Source organism: Simochromis diagramma, unplaced genomic scaffold, assembly GCF_900408965.1.
Source record: "Simochromis diagramma unplaced genomic scaffold, fSimDia1.1 OVJJ01000483.1, whole genome shotgun sequence".
Classification (NCBI taxonomy): Eukaryota; Metazoa; Chordata; class Actinopteri; order Cichliformes; family Cichlidae; genus Simochromis; species Simochromis diagramma.
Genome location: NW_024386835.1, coordinates 3,455,207 through 3,477,415, shown reverse-complemented (window position 1 = coordinate 3,477,415; position 22,209 = coordinate 3,455,207). Strand labels below are relative to the sequence as shown.

Genomic DNA, 22,209 nt, shown 5'->3' with positions numbered 1-22,209 from the left:
CATTTAAAATACGGAGAAAGTGAATAAAAACAAATAATGACTTAATAAGCAGCTTGACATTCAAGCCTAATTATCAAGGAACGTGCTGACGCCTGCTCATCTTTCAAATCTCTGATGATCAGTTAAGTACCTCATTTTTAGGAGACTCATGACCGATCGTATAACTGATTGTATATTAAGTACAAAGGTAAAGGTCGCCTTTTCTTTCTCAGACTGATTTCTGGGAATCACATAAGATAACAATTTACAAATGAAAGCAGGAATGGATAGATTTCTGTTTTCTTCACTTATTTTGAGCACATCGTGTTCCATTGTTATTTGCACAAAAGATGGAAAAATCAGGTCATCTTTACTTTCATATTATGAGTAACTTCAAAGTAAGTGAGACAAAGGTTTGTTGCTGATCCGGGTGCAACTAAGTAAATCATTTTAATTACTTTCTTCTTTATAAATAGTTTTCAGTTTAGTTCTAAACCTATTAATCCTATTGGCCATTATGGGGATAAAAGAAAATGCACCATCTTCCATGTCTTAAGATTTTACATATTGGGACACAATAAAAAAAATCAATCTAGAACACCAATCAAACTTCAATAAACTGAAGCAATGCTGTAAGGAAGATCGGGCCAAAATTCCTCCACAACAAGGAAAGTTATACAGAGTCATACAGAAAATGATTATCATTGCTGCTGAAAGTGTTTCTACAAGCTATTGAAACATGAACTTACTTCGTTTTATTAATTGAATAAATGACAGTGCAACGTTGTTTATCTGAGGTTTTATTTAAATCATTTATTTGAACCTGGTAAGAATCACATTTGTTAAAAAATGACATCCTGATAAATATCGTAATATAAGACATGTGAGTTAACTGTTGCCTCCTACGGGGTTCGACTGCACAAACATGCAGAGGGGAACAGCCATTGTGGTTCATAGTTCAGTTAGGTTCATTGATTTTGACACAAGAGTTCCTAAATAGTGCTAACTCCATAAAGGCAGCACAGATTACAAAAATAAAGTTTTGAAAAAAAAGTAATTTGACTAAAATGTACAGAATGGACTCATGATTATAAATTTTTAAATTTTTAAAGATCTGAAACCTATCTGCAAGTAAGTGAAAAAACATGAAAAGCAAGAAAGATCATACAAAGAGACCCCAACAGCTGGCTTCTATCAGTAACTACTTATTTCAAATACTGAAAAAAATCTCAAAACATCCCTTTTTCTTTCTTCATTTTCAGCTGTTTCCACTGCGGCAAGCTCACAAACTCATCTTTGGTCATTCCAAAGACGGTGGTGAAGTCAGAGTCAGAGAGGTATTTCTGCAAATGAGGTGACAAAGTTTAGCGAGTGATGGCACATGTGTTATTTTTTGAGCTGCAGAGTTTTACTGGTGATGGTTGTAATCATCACTAAATTAATGAATAAGCAGATACACGTACAAATCTTGAACTTAAATGTGGAATTGATGGGAAATGGAAACGTTGGGAACGCGCGTACATACCTCTTTCTGTTTCGGGTCAACACCTTCTGGCAGCTCGTTGGCAAGCTTGTTTCTCAAATCGTCTGGTGGGAAAGACTGAAAACTTTTCACACTGTTCCCTTCGTTCTGCTCCTAGAAAATCACATTAAAAGAACATTTTAGTTTATATTGTATTATTAATCTTAATCTTTGAGTATACAAATCACAGTACTTTATTAATGCAGGTTCTGGCCCTTATTCTTTACTCCTGTCTCTGAATTATATTAATCACACGTATATTTAAGGCAAAGCCAATAATCACCATGTCGAAACTATCTTCGTGGTTTAGTTTCCTGGTTTCCCGTGTACTTAGAGTATAGTGATGAATTGATTGTCTATTTCTATAGAACCAAATCACAACATAAGTTGCCTGAAGGTGCTTTATATTGTGATGGCTTTCATGGTTTTGATTGTGTTTTCTTTGTGCTTGGTTTCAGTTGGATTTCTGTTTGTTTTGTAAACAGTCCCTAATCAGTTTATTTCCTCGCTCAGATGTTTAGATTATTTCTACCTTCATTATGAACTTTTGTTTGGCCTTTAGGATTCATATTCTTTATTTTGTTTGGTTTCTGATCATGTTTAGAGCATTTATATTTATTTACTTGTTTTAGTTTGTCCCTGCCTCCTCAGTGTCCTTTTGCATATTGTTGTCAAGTCTTCTCCAGAATAGTTCTTGTTTTGTTTTGTGAGTCATTTCGCTCTTGTGCTTTGTCCTTATTTTTATTTTGTCTCACTGTCCTTGATTAGTTTCACCTGAGTCTTGTTGCTCTTATGTTTCCACTTTTGCTGATCTCTGGTGCCCATTTAAAGCTCCAGTTTGCTTGTTCTCTTTATTGTGTTGTCCACTTAGTTGTGTGTCTGTGGCAGTACACAACTAAGGAGCCCAGTGCTCCCAGTTACTTACCTGGCTTTGCTCTTTGTGTTTGGATTCTTGGATTTTGATTAATCAGCAATAAATATTTTGAACTTTTGCCTTCTGTTTCCTACACTTGAGGGTCTAATATAGCTACACTCCACACTGCAGATTATGATATGAAGGTCTATAAATTTTAAATCTTTTAAATTCAATAATTCACGAGCTAAAACTTCATGCTAACATAGAACTTTGTTGCAAGTTTTAACCTAAACAGAGTTTGAGAAATGAATAAAACTTTACATACTGCAACAGTAACATTAACAGGTGACGCTGTATCTCCAAACTCCTTCTTCAGCTCCTCATAGCTCTTTCCTGACTGAAAGAGAGAAATATTTGTAAGATTATTTTAATTAGAAATGGAAATCCACATTTCAGCTCAAAAGCATAACACTCACACTCCATTTGGTGGGATCCCAGGCTGTAAACCACCCAGTGAAGGTGGGTGGCTCGAAGCCTTGCTTGATCAAGACAATGGGGGTGTGTGGATCTCTGTCACCCGGGTGGGTCTGCAGATACTCTTGGCTGGTTGTCAGTGCCTCTTTGCGCTCCTCCTCATTTGCGTCTTTACCGACCCAGATAAACACCTGAGAGAAAAAAGGAGAAAATGCAGGATGTGATTAAAGTGGTGGAGTTTATTTATTTCATTGTTATGTTCATATTAATAACCTGTCAAAAATCCTACCTGGTCCCATGTGTCCAGTAGCATGACATCATCCTCGCTGAGGTCATCCTGTATGAAGTGAGTCACCTCAGTCACAATGAAACGCCCTGTCTTATTGGAGCATTCAAACAGGCGTGGCTTATGGTCCAAAACTACCTGCTGCAATCTGCGGATGGCACATAACCAAGTGAAAGCAAACATATAGAAAAGTCACACTTGAAGCTGTTGGTTCACCTGTTCATACTATCCTCACCTCTTGTCACTTGCATAGGGAGCTTTCCCCCCAAGCAGTTCCCAGAATTCAATGGGCTCCTGACCCTCTGCAATAATCTCTTCAGAGCCTCGTGGTGAGTTCTGGCTGATTGCTGAGCTGACCTCTTTCGCCATGGCTCTCTCATCTCCACTTGATCCCTGGTTTACAAAAAGATGCCACCCCCGACCCCAGAGCTCATCAATAGGCCTATATTTTGCTAAAAATGTTCATTTTATTTGATTTAATCTGGTTTTAGAAAATGAGGAAAATCTTGTGACATGTTTGTTATTCTTATGAAGGAAATTCATGAATGCTGAGTCAGCAGCTGGTAGAGATGAACTGTTTGACTCAGCAAAACCACAGCAAGGGCAGATGCTCACCGACAGACAGACCGAAAAGCCAGTGAGTCCTAGTACTTTGATATATATACTATATGCTCAAAAAATACATCCAACCAGTTATATTCATTCATGGTTATTGACCATCAATTTGTTTCCTTAACAGCCTCCACTCTTCTAATGATGCCCTCTTTCCTTTGGTATTTGATTCTCTTCAGCCACAAGAGTCTTAGCTATGATAAGCCCTGATGAGAGATGCTAAGGTCTGACTTTCGGTTCCACCCAAAAAGTGCAGAGGCCTGTCTGGGCCTGCTGAGTTAGTCAGCTCCAAACTGTGAGAAACAATTTCTCTACAGCCCTTACAGCACACTTATATTAAAATCTTAATAAAAACCAAAAATTACTATCTGTACATTACTTTATTCTTTTTTTGGAGGAAGGACATCCACCATTAAACTCTTCTAAATCAAACATGTGGAGCAACCACTGTTGCAACCCCTTCAGACAAGGGAGCAGCTGCTTTTACTATTTCTAATTAATTCAGAGAAAATTTACATGCTTGTTATTCTTACTAAACTTAGGGTACCTAAACCTTAAATACTGTTCGTTCAGGTGCCTTTAAAAATCAGTTTGATAAGAATATTTTACTCATTAGCCCTTAAAGCTTCATCGTAAAGCCACATCGTTGAATTACTGCAAGAACCCGTCATCTGTTCCTATTTTCTATGTAAAGGTGATAGACAGAAGGGGATTTTTATTAGTCTCTTTTCGGCAAAGGGACCTCACCTATGCACCCAAAACTCAGACTTTCAAAATGACTATTCTCTTAATTTAGAAAAATGATTTTTTTAAAATACTGTGTGAAATGTGACTCACCCCTCACTGTGAAGAAAGAAATCTCCCCAAATAGCTAGACATTTCTCTCCAGATATCTTTCATCATGAATTATATTACATTAAAGAAGTAAGAGACAAAAATGCTCTAAAGGGCCTGTCAGTTTCTCTGTCTAAAATAAAGTTGTATCTTTTACCTTTCCGCACCAGAGATACATTCCTGTTTGGTTCTTGAGCAAAAACACATCACTAGAGTTTAGAGAGGTGGCCAGGGCTGGGACCTCGATGGTTTTTGTGTTAAACTGGTCAGTCCCGTTAACCTGGAACAATCTCACTGGAGGCTCAGGTTCTGAAGATCCTTTTCTAGATGTGCCGCCCTAAAGGGAAGAACAAAAATATCGTGTACAGAGTAGCACTTTGTAATAGGGCAAGCAACAAACAGTGTGATTCCCATAGAATTTAATAGCATTTCAATGTATGTCATCTATAATCACAATGTAGTTTAACAATTAACAATTTAACATCAAGTTGGTAAAAGTTCAACTTTTTACAGATAAAAAAGGAAAGGAGACATTATACTGTCATTTTCCATAACTATATCTAATGCATAACTAATTTGAAGTATTGAGCAAGCAATGCTGATGAATGCATACTATCAGGTAATTTACTAGAAGAACAACTAAAATTTCTCCATCTTCAACTTTAAATGTGTTGTACTTTGCAGGGTTTTTTTTTTTTTTTGTAAAAAACAAAAAGAAAGCAAATAAATTATTAAACTGTGCAAATGAAAAAGCATAAATATATGTATTTATATATCATATTCAATAATTTATTGTTGATTCTCTTGTGTCCAGGTCTGGGTTTGCATGTAACTTTGCAGTAATTTTAACTGGAAATGAAAAATATGAATTTTTTTCGCCCATGCGATAAAAGATCACATGGGCCTATGCTTGTTTTTTCTTATAAGTAGAAAAGGGAGAACGATTATTAGCACATTTTTATATGCAATGAAAGGCGTGTCCTTTCATATTTTATATGTAATATACAAGGACAGTTGAATTGTGAAACATCCATGATGCACACCAGAGTAAATGTACAATAAAAAAAAATAAAACGCTCAAGTAAGACACCAGTAGTTTAAATTACTTGCAGTATCATTTGTGACTCTTTTCATTAAACAGTAACGTTGTAAAAACTGAACGATTCTCTTCTTATTCTAGAGTATCTAACAGTGAGGATTTATAGGTAAATATAATTTCATTGTAATGCATTGAAATTCCACTTAGTTTTAGGGAAATTCTACCTACCATATCACGTATCATAAAGTGTTACCCTGTACTGTTACAAAACCAGAAGTGGGGTGTTTATGTTTCAAATGAAATAAGGGTAAGTTGAGAGAAGAGTCTTACTTCAAAGATAACCAGTTTTCCTTTGAAAATTGCCATGAAGTGTCTCGGCTCCCTGCCCATAGTTACTCTCACTTGAACAGGCTCTCCGTTGTACTTTTGATCTAAGCTCACAGCCTGGAAAGCCGAGGCAGCCAGCTCGTCCTGTGTCGCATGACGCCCCTGAAATTTCAAGTGACACAAATCTCATACGGTACAGTGACACATACAAAGAGGTTTAGGTGTGTGATTGTGAATTGCTTTAACTGTGACCTCACCTGCCACATATAGAGCAGGTAGCACTTCTTGTTGTTAACCAAGTAAGTGTAGAGGATCAGGTAGCAGTCTCCTCCATAGAAGTATCCATACCACTGGGGGTCCATAGGGGCTAGCTCAAGGTTTTCAATTCTCCACACCTGGGCAGGTCAAAAGTAAATTAACATGGAATATCTGCACTTTCTCTGTGAAATCACCAACATGAATGTTTAATTTGAAGAGCTGAAAGCTTCAAACAGACCAGAGAGCAGCATCAGCAGTACTTGATTTTCTCCTGATATGAAAGTTTTAAAATCTGTAAGTATGTTAGTGACCCCGTGAGGCTACACCGGTAATTACACCACAAGGAGGGGAAAATAGGTGGTTGAAGGACAGAAAGCAGTCTTTCCTGTTCTTTAATTCTGATTAAAAAATAAATAAATAAACAAATAATAACTGAACTCTGTGTGGTTTGAAGAGGCCCACAGGTTTGAGACTGATTACAGCATAATCAAGTCATCATTGCTGGTTTTACAAAGTAGGCTGTCACACAGAATGAGGACTTTTTTTAGATACTTAGCATGAGATCTTTACAATCGCCAAACAAATATATTTTGTTTATTTATTTTTGGTGATATATCTGTGAAACCATGTTCAAATGACACCATGAGATTATTATTTCGACTTCTAGCTAGGTTTTTAATGACTGATTGTTACATTTTAAGGACTGTTTATGACGTGGGAGGAGTCTTTGATGCAGAGGACTGTTTGATGCAACTGCATTACTGATAAAAATGTTAAATTTAAAGTTAATTTATTCCTATACCTCTACTTGACCTGTGCCATCGTCCACCATCCTCTCTTGTGCAGCAACCTCTGGCTGGGCGTGCATCAATGAAGCATCAAATTTCTCCTGTGTGACATGAGCTAAAGAAAATATGATGATAAAGCAATATTATAAAGATACTGTGATCAGAAGTAACTTGTATTTAGGTTGGTTTTCTTTTAAAATCTGAAGACTTTTTTGTTATATATGTGTGTGTGTTTCTTTCCCCTCCTCTGAATTCACAGCTACACGTACCGATCCTTCCTTTTGTGTTCACTTTTCCCAGACCTTGAGTCTGGTCTTTCACAGTCCACCTCTGGAACAGCTGCTTGAAGAGAGCTGACTCTGCCCCATCATTCACTGTCTCCACATTTGTAGTGATCGGGTAGTTTTTCGCTTTAATGAAGTCCTACAACGGCAATTCAATTACAACAGAGGAAATAAATATGACACCTTTCATCAGTTAGGTAAAAGCTCTTAACAGTTCCTCTCACCAAAGCTCTGGTCATAGCGGCCTGTCGTTCTTCTTTGTTTGCTTTTTTCCCCTTCCACACAAAGATCTTTACTCCTCCCTGGTCCAGGATGTAGGAGTCCTAAAATAATAAGATTATTCGTAGTAATTTTACAAAACTAAGTCATTATATTTTAGTAAATATGGAGTTTTAGCTCTAGCTCATTGTTGTGGTTGAATATTAATGTGTATATTTGTTTTTTGTTTAACGGCTCACATCATGGTTAAGAAGATCCTGAACTAGTGGTCTCGTAGCAACTTCTGTGACCCTCATCTGGCCGTCTGCATCTGAGATCCTGAAATGAAAGTTGTTAACAAATAAAATACTGCAAAATTGAATCTTAACATAGGTATGGTATCAGTTGTCGGTGAGCTTCTCACTGGTAAAGTGTGAGTTGTCCCTTCTGTTCTTGGTCAACTGCTTCATCAGGAGGTCCGTCCTTCAGCGCTACGGTTCTTTCTCCAAGCGTCTCTGTCATGAGCTCCATGGCCTGAGGAGAACTGCTCTCAGCTTCACCCTCCACCACTCTGATCTCTGCCCGACCTCCTCTCTCTCTGTCTCGGATGTCTTGGGCCAGCAACATGCCCTGAGAAACAGCAAAGTAACAGTTTACTTCTACATACTGGACACTCAGTACCGTAATCTGCAGTAATATCTTATTTTCAAAAGTATTTTTAAAGTACAAGCTGTCGCAATGTCCAAGAGTTGGGAAGCTGGAATATAATTTGGTCAATTCCTCAGATAAACCTTGTTTTAAACATCCTATTAAACATGTAAAAATATGTGAGTTGGTTTTGTGAGCACTGCAGAAACAGACATCCTGGCAGAAATAAACTGTTAAACTGTTTGCGTGTGCTTCTTAGATCAGAATCCCCTTTAAAATAAGTCATATTTGAATTAACATTATGTACCTATACTTCACTTCCAGCCTTGTACTTTGTCTTTTTTTTAACTGTGTTTTTAATGCGCACCTGTATTTCTTCACTTTTAAATCAGTGTTATTTGCTTTTCAGTTCAGACTTTCTGCGAGGATTTGTTAGAAACCTCTTTTATCGTGCTACGTTTGCTTGTCCGAACATGTGAGCTTACTATTTAATAAATATGACTGAATCACCTACAGAATAAAATTACAATATGCAAACATTCACTAGATAAAGGCTCTTTATGATTTAAAAGTTTAAGTCACTTTTGCAATGATATCATCTGTATCTTAGTTTCTTCCTGCAGAGCATTTAACCCTCTGCAGGAAGAAGGAAATGAGCTTTAACTGTGCACACCCACAACTCTTCATGGCAGATTTCAGAATGATACTTAACTGGCAAAATAAGTAAAAGTATTAAATATTACATACATAAAGCACAGAGTATGGAGATTTTAATATGAGTAATTTAGATTAACTGAACCTGTAACTACACCATACCGGTACAGTTAAGGTAAGGGTAAAGGTTACTCATCACAAGCCCTTTTTGCACATGCTTTTCTTATTTCTTCTTAAATGTATATTCCAGTATGAGTATCCCATCCAACAGCACTGTTACACTTAAAAAATAAAATCTTACTTTGAGCCTTTCTTGTCTGTTACTCTTTGGTCCGTTCCACTGAATGATGTTCTTGCCCAAGTCCAGCAAAAACACATCTGAAAGGTTAAAACTCTTCCAGCTCATCTCCACCTGAAAGAATAAAGCATAAAGCAATCTTTCTGTCAGATATAATCTGTCCAGTAATGTTATATAACTGCTTTGAAGTATGGCTCACCTCCTTGGCAATCACCCTTTTCTTTCCTTTCACATGGAGCAGTCTCTTCACATCATATGTGTTGGTTTCAGTGTGTCTCATGCCTGATGCAACACCGCCTTTCTTGTAGCTAAAAATATTGGTATGATAATTGTTGTGGTTTCTTTTACTTTATATTAATAACTACTGTGCTGGCATTCACTCACATTATTCCTTGTTTGAAGTAGCCCTTGAAAGTGTCAGATTCGTGGTCCTGGACCTCTCGATACTGAACCGGGGAAGAGCCCAAAAATTCATCAAGCTGTACGGTGTAAATAGCAGCAGAACCCTGCTCATCCTGAGTGGACTGTGAGCCGATCCAGTAGTGGATATTATAAGACAGAGAGTTGCCCACCTTCTGGGTCTGGAGAAGTGCACAATTGTGTCAAGACTGTAGTGTATAGCAGGAATCAGAGTATTTAGTTACCACTGACTACTCAAAGAACAAAACCAAATGGAAAAGTGTTGAAAACCAATAGCAGAATTAACTACATAATATGCAGTCCTTGAATCTAACAGTGTAATAGCGCATCAGTGGCCATCACAGACTTACAAACAGAAGCACATAGCAGTCGCCTTCAAAAAAGCTTCCGTAAGATTTCTCAGGAACTTGAACCAGCTCCATTTTCTGTTGCACAACAACAAAAACATGGTGTCTTTATTTTCATGTTCACCAAACACATCTATATACCAGATTTAACAACTACTTCAATCATCACTGATCATCACCTGCCAGGACAAACAGCTAAATTAGATTTTAGATTAGATTTTTTATTTTTTTTTAAACAGCTACAATATTATAATTGTCAATAGTGCAGCAATTAAAATTACCTCAATTCTCCAGATTATAATCCCAGGGCTGCGGGTTACTGCTCGAAATGTTTGGTCCATGTTGCCTGGATGCACTCAGTTTCAGTGGCACTTTGGAAGCTTAGTTTTCCTTTTCTGGAAGAGTAAACTGATATTTTAGTGCACTGAAGATAATTTCCTTCTTTACAAACTTATTTACAAACTACAAACCGATTCAAAATCATGTGAAATACTGTTTAAATCTCATAATGCAAGAATTATCCAGCCATACATACCCAGTATCCTTGTCTGTAGAGGTTCCTCTAAGCTTATATGATCTCCCAACAGCTGATTTTCCGACTGATAGCCAGAGACCCTCAGTTCTCATCCTCATAGTACTCCGAAAAGATTTGCATCACTTTGCATGTTTCAGGAGCTTACAGAGCATTCTGCCCAATCATTGAGGAAGAAGTGAAATCCTGTAGGCAAATGTGCTGAGAAAAAATGAAAAAAAGGATTGGCTCATATTCAAATAGACACACAGTAACACTGACCAACACGTCTATTAGTTTCCCAGCCCACTCGGCCCAAGACTGCCACATTAGCACCATATATGGATACCTGTGAGTACATAAACTGTGTGTTAGTAAAACACGTGATAATGACCTTACAGGAGGATGGAAAAGTATGATATTCTGTAACTGTGCAGTGGACAGAATAATATTGTAGTACTACAAATTGTGTTGTAGTATCTGATAATGATATGTTACTGCTAATTACTGCTACTGGTAATAATAATAATTAGCTTTCTATATCATATCATTATATAATAATGTATAGTTTCTATCTTGTACAAAAATACTGTAGAATAACATTACAAATGAAAAATAAATATATACAGTGCAGCTGATAAAAACAAGTTTTAACTTTTAATAGCAGATTTATGACAATTTTATTCACAGCTATGAGTTCATTAACACTGGGATGACGTCAGTGGGGAAACTTGGATCACACGGTGCAACAAAGAAGTTCAGATTGTAAAGGACTTGCTGTAGTTGCTCATAACCTTAACATCAATTATTTATTTATATTATTAGCAGTAATAGCTACAATAGGAATTGGCTCTGTGATGTAACTTAAATACTCACAAATAAATATGATTATTGTAACTTTATTTTCTGTGCTTTGTTTCAGGAGGTGATGACTGCTGTTTGGTACTGTGGACCCATCCTCCTGAGTGAGTCAGGACCTGCCAACATCAGGACTTTTTCTTTTAACTAAACTGTCCTCTGAGAGTCTGACGGTGTTCAGAGAATTAAATATTTAAATATTTAAGAGACTGCATGCCGCCATCCGAAATCCATCCTTCCTCGGCGCTAACGCTGTACATGTTATTCAGCAGCACCACATTTAGTCTGCTTGATCTACATTGTTTCCAAAAGACATGTGAGAGTGTGATTGCCAGTATAGACACACCTACCATTGCTGGCTCATGTAAAGTGGTTTTCATTTGTGGGATACCAGCAGTTCTGCAGAAGCAGGAGTGGCTCATTAAAAGTCACTTTTTTCACTTTAGTGTCCCTCATGTCATTAATGGTAGAAGATACCCACCAAATTTGGCTCTGATCATATAACAGGGACAGAAAGAGAATCGAATTCATGTGAAATCACAGGATAAGAATGAAAAGTAGTGAAAAAAACGAATGCTTCTTGCTTGAATTTCAGTGATGAGCATTCATGAGCCCGCCCACTTTTCCTCATTTAACAGGGAAACATTTTCATATCAGCACAAGCACAGGTACACGTGCCACTTTTTCACAAACTCACAACACCACATCATTTAATGATATACCCCTAACCTTTTTCATAGACATATCTCCACTGATTGTTCTGACTTGAATGTCCTGTTCTGTTTTGTCAGTCATAAAAGAAGACTCAAATAAATCAACCCGCACAAACAAACCTCAACCGGTAACAGTGCAAAGTGGAGCAAAGCAAAGTCATAAACAAGCCTTGAGCACTGTAAACACAACAGACCTTTAGTTGTAGTCATGCAGAGCGGCAGCTGAAGCATTAGTGGTGTGACCTGAATCATATACATAATTCTGCATTTGGATGTGAAAGCCTAAGAGTCCAACCCTGCACAACAGAGTGGCAGCAGCAGGAGCAAATTGTTTACAAAATGAAGTAGTTTGATGAGCATGCTACCAGCAGATTTTACCTGTTCACATACAGGAAAGGAAAAATCTTTGGATTTAAACAGGTCACAGAGGAAGTTTCCACACAGCCTGCTCAGTTCTTAGTACACCCACATACATCGCCTTTGCAGGGTAACATGATTTGTTAAGAGTAAAGTTTGATGTGCAGAATTTAAATACATTTAAATGAAAGCCATACATGTAGAGTATATATTTTATTTATCTGTATGTATGAAAACCCTGAGCTGCTTAACCATTACAGTGGGGAGATCCAGTGACATTTTGCTGCCATGGTTTGTGTCCACTTGCCCCCTCAGAAAGGGATTCTCAATCCAAATGAGATCCTGATGGGATCAATGTTACGCCTTCACTATCATCAGTAGATGATATTATCAGTGGGCTGGGTGCGAGCCATACTGCATACTGCAGTAGGTCTGTAAATATGAACATGCAAATCGATCCCATTGCGGTCCATAAATTATGAAAATGCTACTGTTTTGATTAGCAAAATCTATTTACAATTTCATATATACTGGGTGTACTGGATCTACTGGTTTCATTAATTGCCACATGACACACAATCGTGTCATTATACCCATTATATCCATGAGCCATCAGTGTAAAAAGGGATAAAATATTTTGAATCCCACAACTTTTCACACATGGCTTTATGTAACCTACAAAATCAAACAAAGAAAGAATAACCCCCCCTCAAAATTCATGAATGATACACCTGTAAAACTGGAAGAATATATTATAACATTCATAATTACGGGTGCTCACAGGTTTAACAGGCGACGATATACCACAGTGTTAAATGCAGCGACCCAGTGTTTGACTCTTCCCCCTCTTCACTGCACTATAGTTGTATTTTTAAATGACAGGGGTAAAACAACATACATAGATATAGTTTTAGAGCAAGCTGGAAAAACAAAATAAATACACATTTTAGAAATATGTTTGTATGCCATATCATTAGAGAGGAGACCAGACACATTATCTGGTTCTCTTTCCCTGTAATTCACTGCTCTAACTATGGTTTCTGTTATCCAGACGACATCTTATTGCTGTGAGAGCTAATACAGCTGGAAAACACTGCAGACACACTTGTAACATGACTACATTCAATTCACATTTTAACTCAACAATCTGAGTTAAGAAAAGGAAAGCACATATACGGACCGATCAGACCATTTTAAACAGTGGAGAAAAAGTCTAGCTTTTCTTTAAACTTTGTATTGAATCAGGCTCCACCCTCAGCCACTGCTTTCATATAAACCAGGAAGGAGTACTGCGGTATCAGACATAGGTGACTCAGACATACATAAATAAATATATAAATACATGAACACCAAAGAAAAAGAAAAAGAAAAGGAAACCAAAATACTAACGCTTGATAATAAGCTAATGAAGCTGTAGTTTGAATGTGTATGTCACACTTAGTGAAGCTGGATCTTTTGCAGCTGAAATATCTTAGTTCCTAATCACAGCATCTGTCCTCTCGAGACAGATGGTATAACCATGGTACTTGCACTTGCAGCAATGTGCAATACATGTCTCCCTGTGCCTATGTGGGTACTCTTTTAGTCCTTTGAGTGATCAGTAAGGCCAGGAAAGTGCTATATAAACAGCAGGCCAATCGAATAAGCTGTACATAAGCCCTGCACAACTATGCTTATTGATCTATAACAGAGATAGTGCACATGTGGGGGATGTGTAAAGTTAAATGAATCACACTATAGTTATTTATTAAAATGCAATTTTGTGGTCCATCCATCCATCTGAAGACAGAGCTGAAGCCTATCCCATTCGTCACAGAGCGAGTGCAGGCCACACTGTCAGTCCATCACAGTGTTCAGTTGACAATGGGATCATATTGCTTTACAACCAGTGTGAACAGGAGGGTAGATTAAATCAACAAAATGCACTTTTAGTATCATTTGGGCATGCAAGCATTTTTAAAGACATGCAATAAAAATCTTATTTGTATCACAGCTACATCCTATAGGGGTCGCTATAGCAGATACTCTGCCTCCATCTAACTTCACCCCTCCTTCACTACATCCGTGAACCTCCTCTGTGGTCTTCCTCTTTTTCTCCAGTCTAGCAGCTCCATATTCAACCTCCTTTGTCCAGAATATCCACTATCCCACCTCTACACTTGCTCAATCCATCTCTAACATTCTAACTCTCTGTCTCCATACTGCTGAACCTGAGCTGTCCCTCTGATGTACACATTTCTAATCCTGGTCACTCCCAATAAAAGTCTCATTAAAAAAAGAGTCTAAGTATAAAAAACTTTTAATTTTTCAGAGTAAATGCTGCAGAGACTTTGTGACAGAGATCAAAAACAACTGCTGGTTTCTTGCCCTTTATGCTGAAGTTGTACCTCCTTGACTCATCACTGTAATTTACATTTTAGTTCCTTGTGGTGCTGCTGATGTTCCAACTTCCTGAAACCTAAACATGTATTTAAGCATTATGATATGTATAGTTTAGCTTTTCAGTTTGTTTGTCAGGTGTGGATGTCGAAGGTAGAAATAAGAAGCACAGACTGTGCGCCTCCATCTTCACAGATGTTATTGGCTCCTCCCAGACAGCTTAGTAAAACATTCCAGCCCACCTCTGGGAATCTGCTGGCTCCTCGGCACACTCTAACTGAACTTCAGTCAGGACTTTACAGGAGTTAAAAGAGACTGAGCTGACACAAAATGAGAGGACTTGTTGTCTTGGTAACTTTGGCGTGCTTTGCCACAGCTCAGCACCAAGCACTGATTGACTACTTGGAGCGGAGGCTGCTTGCTATTGAGGTAAGACTCTCTTTACCTCCCTGCCGAGCCCTGCGCTCCAGAGTCCCTCTGAAAGGAAACTTCTAGGGACAGAGGCAATGGAATGCAGATGTGGCCAAATCCTGGAGAAATTACTGGAAAATACAGCTCCTTTAAGGGTACGGGGACTGTGGCCTTTTTGTCTGAGTTGTGAGTTAGAAATGGGCCTCTGAAGTTTCCTTAGTCAAGGTATACGTGCACGTATGTTACCAACAAAAAAAAAAAAAGTTTATGCAAAATTGCATCAGTGAAAAAACTTTTTTTGAGGGCAAGTAGTTTTCTGGCATCACAAAGAGATATTCTAAAAAACAAAAAGGGCCAGGGCTAACCTTTTTTTCTATGATGGACACAAATGTATTTGGCTTAATTGGACAAAACTAAAACACAAGAACAGACTGATTGATTGTTAGTCATGTCTGTAATTTAATTTAAATGAGAAGCATGAACCTTTTTAACACACTTTATTAAACTGAACTCCCAAAAATGCTATTTACCCACATCTAACAGTCTCAGCTCATGTCATGTTGAATGATTACCTGTGGGAAGGATCTCTTTTCATTTCCTTCTTCCACAGCGGGGTCATGGGTCAGGCTCGACCACAAAGCACCCAGCTGTATTCTGCATTCAGCTCATAGACACTCGAGCTGGGTGGAAACTTGCCACGTGTGGGCTGAAGCCGGTTGTTTGATAGATGGGTTTTATTCTTATTATTATGGCTTTCTACCACAGTGTTTACTGAGCCTGAAAAGGACATCAAATTATGGTGTTTTCATTGCAGTCAGTGCTCTCTAGAAATCCACTCAAGCTCACTGTATAACACACATCCTATTTATTATTCTGAGTGCTATACAAACAGGGAATACATGTCTGATCATATCTCAGTTAAGACTAACCACCTTTGTTAAAACAGGACAGGATCTCTCTGTGGCACGAGCAGACCACCCGCTATGCCTCCGAGCTGCGGGAGCTGAAGCAGCAGATGGTTTCCCAGCTGGAGAACCTGGACAAAGAAAAAGAGGCACTGAGGATGAATATAGACAGCGTGGGGACCAGGGTGGACCGGGTCGAGCGGGAATTAGACTATCTGGAGACACAGAATGGGGCTCAGCCGTGTGTGGATGTGGATGACAAGCTAATAGAGCAGCAGGTGACTGTGGTGAAGGAGAAACAGAAGTCCAAATACTCACAACTCTCAGGTGAGAAATGAAATCTTTACTAAATACCCTGATTTTTTTTTTATTGGGGATGAACATGACATGCTTGAGCAATGCATGAATAATGTGACCAACAGTTCAAATATAAAGTCAGCTGACAGTTTATTAGGTATACCTTACTAGGACCGGGTGAGACCTCCTTTTGCCTTCAGAACTGCTTTAATATTGGTGGCAGAAATTCAACAAGGTGCTAAAAACCTTCCTCAGACATTCTGGTCCATATTATCGTGACAGCATCACACAGTTACTGCAGATTTCTCAGCTGGACATCCATGATGTGCATGTCTGGTTCCACCAAATCTTGCTCTACAGCATTGAGATCTTGTGGTGGTTTGAGCTTTGTGACATGTTGCATTACACTGCTGAAGCAGCCATTAGAAGATGTGCACACTGTAGTCATGAAGGGTCAACAACAAAACTGGGGTAGGCTGTGGTGTTTAAACAATCCTTTGTTGGTACTAAGGAACCCAAAGTGTGACAATAAAGCATCCTCTAAACCATTAAACCACCATCAGCCTGCAGCCTGAACTGTTGACACAAGGCTAGATGCAGCCATGCTTTCATGTTGTTTACAGCAAATTCAGACCCTGACATCAATCAAGACTCATCAGACCAGGCAACAGTTTTCTATTCGTCTGTTGTTCTATTTTGCTGAGCCCGTGTGAATTGTAGAATCAGGCCTCAGTTGCCAGTTGCTTACCTGTCAGAGTGGTGCTTGATGTGGTCTTTTTCTGCTGTAATCCATCTTCTTTGAAGTTCCGCATGTTGTACATTTGTTGTCGCCTTCCTATCATTTCAAAGCAGTTTGGCTATTCTCCTCTGACCTCTCTGTAAACTCTACAGATGACTGTGTGGGAAAATCCCAGCAGATCAGCACGTTCTGAAATACTCAGAAAGCACTCAGCCCATCTGGCACCAACAACCTTGCCACGTTCAAAGTCACTGAAATGACCTTTCCTCCCCATCCTGATGCTGTTTTTAAAGAGGCTGTCTTAAACACGTCCACATGTCTAAATGCTATTGCTGCCATGTAATTGGCTGATTAGATATCTGGGTTAACAAGCTGTTAGACACATGTACCTGGTTGCCAGTAATTGCATATTTATTTCATTGTCTATGAGAGCCAACTCATATATATATTTAAAAAATTCCCAACTCGCCCTGCAAGGACCCGAGCTTTATCCTTAAAGCTTGGGTCCTTTGCCAGAGGCCTGGGAGCTTGAGGGTCCTCTGCAGTATCTTTGCTGTCCCAGGACTGTGCTCTTTTGGACAGAGGTCTCAGATGTTGTTCCTGGGATCTGATGGAGCCACTCGGCCAGTTCATGGTTCACTGCCCCAAGTGCTCCGATTACCACTGGGAATTGGGTTGTTTTTAAAAAAAAAAAAAAAAATTATGTTAAATAGCCAGTTTGAGATGACAGAGAAAGAGATTCTTTCTTTCCTGTCCAACTGAGTAGATATTCTATTATTAAAAATCATAAACGATTTTTGATAACTCCAGTAATCATTACTGCAATTTGCATCATTTCAGATGAATATAATGCTGCATTAAATGAAAGTTCTTTTATTCTTAAAATTACATTTAGTGATCCCAAGTGTCACTTAAGTGTTAAGTGTTTTGAGAGGCAGTGCCTTTTAGTTTTTAAGGAATGTTCTAAAAATAGCTTGGCACTGTAGTTTTTAGCAATCTGTGGAAAGCTGGAGGAAATGGTGCAAACTCTCTTTAATGTCAGACAGACTCACATTTGGTAAGCTTGTGAGTTTTTATGGCACCAGGACTGCATGCAGAATTCATTTACAAGCCAGGAAAATAAAATTAAAGCAATTAATTACAGTTAACTAAAGGAATGTGTCACCAGTGCAAGGGTGTCTGGCTGATGTAAAAACAATGCAGAATTAAAAATACAAGCAGCAATGATTGTGCTCCTGCACTTTCATGCATGTCGAGTTTTACTGGAGTCAAGATGTTTCCTGCACGAATTTGGATGCCATGTTTCCTGGATTGTAACTGGTTTTGCATAAACAAGTTACCTAACACGTCTTGTGTCCATTAGTTGGTGTTTGAGAACACCCACTAATTATATGTCATGCTGCTGTTTACCATGTGTGGAACCCACAATGAAAACCTGATGATCATTTACATTTAATGATGATTATCACCTACAGCTGATTTCCAGATACCACGGTGGCATTATGAGTGTGACCTAATACTGACACGTAGCTCGGATTCTGCACATGAAGTTTGGGACAGATTGGACAGTGCACATTTGAGATCTAACAATTTTTGTTTTGTTTTGTTTTGTGTCAAATGATTGATTTTGACATGCTGTAATAAACAAACTCCTCTATGAAAAGCTCTTCAAGCAAAAAAGCAAAAAACTTCAGTTTTGGCCATGCTTCGGCCCTCAAATGATAAAGAATTGATTTTTGCACTGTGAGTACTCAGGCACTATAACCCATAGTGGAGAACACAGAAACTTGTTTGTGGGATAAATTGATCCCTGAATGGGTTTTCTCATGGAAGTACCCGTCCTTCCACAGTATGAGGACAGCCATATTTATAATGCATATACTTACTTTAATTTTCTAATAAATTTTCTAATAAATGAGTAGTTTAATCTACGGGCACAGGAACATTTCTCTCTTTATTGCTTTTTCTTTCATGGACAGTAGACAAACTTATTAATCACACAAAAGGAAAATGATGCTTTATAGCCAATTTAGCTACTGGCTGTTTTATCTAATTAACACTCAACTGAAAGCAGAGCTGACGCTGATGACTGGTGGGAATGTTATTAGTTTTTCATGGGAACCATGGATGTGTGTGCCACATCTAATGGAAATAAAACGAGGTGTTCTTTCTGAACCACAGCTATAAATAGTACAGACGTGACTAGAATATTTGAAAACTGCCAGCTGTGTCGAATAAAGCCTGTCCTGCTCTCTGTTTCAGACTGCAGCGACATGATCTCCAGCATAAAAGCCATGAAGATATTGAAGAGAGTCGGAGGGCAAAAGGGCACCTGGACTAAAGACACCAACAGGGCCTCTGGGAAGGTCTACATTTTTAATGGGACGAAAGACGACATCATCCACGCGTTTGCCTCTGTGCAAGACTTCACCCGCTCGTCGGGCATGTCTCTGTCCAGTACAGTGAAGCTGCCGTCAGCCTGGAGGGGAACAGGCCACGTGGTCTACAACAACTACGTGTATTACATGAGTCAGGCTGACGAGTTAAAGGTGGTTAAACATGACCTGCAGAATAACTCTCTGACAGACAGTGCAGTGTTTCCTGTGCAGGACCACGTCCCCGTGTATGGTCTGACCCCAGAGACGGTGATTGACCTGGCTGTGGATGAGGAAGGCCTGTGGGCCATTTACGCCACACAGCAGAATGAAAGGTACATCTCTCTGGCTAAAATGGACACCAGCTCACTGGATATTGAGCAGATGTGGGACACAAATTGTCCCAGAGAGAATGCAGAGGCGGCCTTTGTCATCTGTGGCACTCTGTATGTGGTGTACAACACCAAGCAGGCTGGACGCTCACGAGTACAGTGTGTGTTCGACGTCAACGACATGGTGACCAGTGAAGATGCACCGCTGGTTTACTTTCCAAAACGCTACGGATCTCACTCAAGTCTGAAGTACAATCCCCACGAGAAGCTGCTCTACGCCTGGGATGATGGCTACCAGATCCTGTACAAGCTTACCATGAAGAAGAAACTAGAGATCTGAGCTTCTCTAAACAGCCCTTACGCTGTATTCTGAGAGGTTTTAGCTTCTAAACTACAGATGAGGTCTCAAAACTAACGATTTTGTAGAATTTAAGATCATTTCTCACCTTTCAGGGAGTTTCAGAACAGCTTAAATATAAAATCTTGGACTCTAACATTGTAATCCACTTCTCATAAAACCTGGAAGCTGCAATAACACAACATTTACGGTAGGGACTGTGAGGCAGGAGACAAACCTAAGAAATGAACAAGAGTCTGTGATGATTCTTTCATGCTACATAGACGTTATTAGGAAGTGACAAAGCTTCATTACAACAAAAAGGAAACGTGAGTGGTTCCCCAAGTGTTGGCCATCGCACCCTGGTGGGCAGTTAAGGTACTGTTGGTGGGCCACAATATGATATTTACAAAAAAAATAAATGGAAAAAGGAAATACAAGAAAAATAAATCTGAGGATATGAAGTGAAGAAAATACTCAACCTTTATTGTCGACAATACATAGATGGTACAAAAATACTGATTGTGAGATGATCAGGATGAAAAAAGAGGAAGAAAACAGCCAAGATTCAGGAGTGTGAGACTGTAATTATGCATCATAATTTTCTTTTCACAAATTCAGAACTAATTTCAAAATGCTCAGATTTAATTTGTGATATCTGGTGTTTTGTGGCTACCTTAACCCCACTTCTAACGAGACTACACTGTGCTTCCATCTTTAGAGTTGTTTCTCCATCTGCTGTTGAGTGGACCGAAACAGATATACTGTACTTACCCATGATTAGCTGCTGTCTAAGTTTCTGCAGTGGCTCCAGGCACTTTTGTGTGTTCACAGATATGAGGCAAATATTCAACACATCCTTTTAATAGCATAAAACCTCTGTCAAACCTGCCACTTCTATACCTGATATTTGTCATATCAACATGAATTTTTATACCCCAGGTGCTTCTCAACTGAACCCAGCTTCTTGAATCTTCCTTCTCAGCTCATTTGTAGTGACTCCATTGGATTTTAACATGACAGTTTTGTGTAGCATTCACAGTAATCTTGTCCGTGCTAGTAAATACACAACATTAATTACACCCTAGGAAATGTTATCTTTTGTAGCTTGTTAATTTAATATTTTTTAGTGTTCAGATTTATATCATAAGCACTGTTAACATAAAATACAACCACTGTGTAAGGTGAGCTGAAAAATGTAACTCAGACATTAGGATACTGTATGTGCAAGAAACCGCTAGCAGGCTAGCACCCTGTGCATTATCTGCACTCTTCCCACATGTTGAGCACATGTGCATTTTTGCTAAATACCACCCAAAAAATGAGCAAACAGCACCACTATTGCGATTACTATTCTTTGATGTTTATTAATTTATATCTGAACATAACTTCCTTACTGCCATTTCTTCTACACTTATATCTCCTTTTTTCCCCCGCCATCATATTTTTTCCTAATAACTGTTCATTATAAAAATAACTGGCAGACTAACCATTTTAAACAAGGCTGTCAGTGTTTTTCTATGTACAGTATATAAAGATTGATATAGAAATATTTAAGCATCCATGTAAGATTTGACTCTGCTACACAGTTGCCGCATTGAGCGATGTGGAGCGTTATCCTGCTAGAAACAGCCATCAGAAGCTGGGTACACTGTGGTCATAATGAGATGGACCACAGACACAGATATCAAATGGTGTGAAAATAATAGTGGTTGTTGAATATTATGTTATTCATGATTATAATAAATCTGAAGAAATTTAATTGAATTATGAGTGCTTTATTGATTTTAGTAACGTGTGTTGTCCTCTGGGGTTAAGAAGACCGCACAGGACAAAGTGGTGCAATAGGGACAAATTGTCACGCCATACTGCTTTCCAACACATCTTTGATTTTGGATGTTTAAAATGTGAAGTCAACCAATTTTGTCGTGTTGACAACAACACAACAAAACAGGCAGCACAATTTGACCATCTTGACCATGTTTAAATGCACTGAGCTGTCGTCATTTGATTGGTTGAGTCAGCAGCTGAACAGGTGGATCTAACAGAGTGGCCAGTGAAATATTTAAACTTCCGTTTTGCTTCACATCACATCTAATTTGTAAGACTGCTTTCCTAACCAGTCCAAAAGTCTTTGGAACATTTAATTTCTCATATAATTTTATCATTAA

At 38.6% G+C, this 22,209-nt stretch overlaps 2 protein-coding genes across 2 annotated transcripts; one reads left to right on the top strand and one right to left on the bottom strand.

Annotated features, from left to right (window-relative positions):
• Positions 1 to 764: 764 nt before the first annotated feature.
• avil (advillin) lies at positions 765 to 10,520 on the bottom strand. The gene is made up of 20 exons (XM_040028932.1): positions 10,360 to 10,520; positions 10,106 to 10,219; positions 9,828 to 9,902; positions 9,442 to 9,638; positions 9,257 to 9,365; positions 9,061 to 9,171; positions 7,882 to 8,087; positions 7,718 to 7,796; positions 7,484 to 7,582; positions 7,245 to 7,398; positions 6,990 to 7,090; positions 6,187 to 6,324; positions 5,933 to 6,091; positions 4,721 to 4,900; positions 3,353 to 3,510; positions 3,121 to 3,265; positions 2,834 to 3,022; positions 2,683 to 2,754; positions 1,505 to 1,615; positions 765 to 1,322 (listed from the first exon to the last, which is right to left on the bottom strand). The coding sequence occupies exons 2-20, from the start codon at positions 10,163 to 10,165 to the stop codon at positions 1,209 to 1,211; spliced, it is 2,457 nt and encodes an 818-aa protein (XP_039884866.1). The 5' UTR covers positions 10,166 to 10,219; positions 10,360 to 10,520; the 3' UTR covers positions 765 to 1,208.
• A 4,345-nt stretch (positions 10,521 to 14,865) lies between these two features.
• olfml3b (olfactomedin-like 3b) lies at positions 14,866 to 21,805 on the top strand. Its single transcript, XM_040028930.1, has 3 exons — positions 14,866 to 15,071; positions 16,000 to 16,285; positions 19,257 to 21,805. Exons 1-3 carry the CDS (start codon positions 14,973 to 14,975, stop codon positions 20,039 to 20,041), a joined length of 1,170 nt encoding a protein of 389 aa, XP_039884864.1. The 5' UTR covers positions 14,866 to 14,972; the 3' UTR covers positions 20,042 to 21,805.
• Positions 21,806 to 22,209: the final 404 nt, after the last annotated feature.

Coding starts and splice junctions, on each gene's coding strand:
- olfml3b (XM_040028930.1), top strand. CDS start 14,973: ATGAGAGGACTTGTTGTCTTGGTAACTTTGGCGTGCTTTGCCACAGCT. Junction 15,072..15,999: donor GGAGGCTGCTTGCTATTGAG/GTAAGACTCTCT, acceptor TTGTTAAAACAG/GACAGGATCTCTCTGTGGCA. Junction 16,286..19,256: donor CAAATACTCACAACTCTCAG/GTGAGAAATGAA, acceptor TCTCTGTTTCAG/ACTGCAGCGACATGATCTCC.
- avil (XM_040028932.1), bottom strand. CDS start 10,165: ATGGACCAAACATTTCGAGCAGTAACCCGCAGCCCTGGGATTATAATC. Junction 1,616..2,682: donor CTGTTAATGTTACTGTTGCA/GTATGTAAAGTT, acceptor GTGATTTTCTAG/GAGCAGAACGAAGGGAACAG. Junction 1,323..1,504: donor TTGACCCGAAACAGAAAGAG/GTATGTACGCGC, acceptor CCTCATTTGCAG/AAATACCTCTCTGACTCTGA.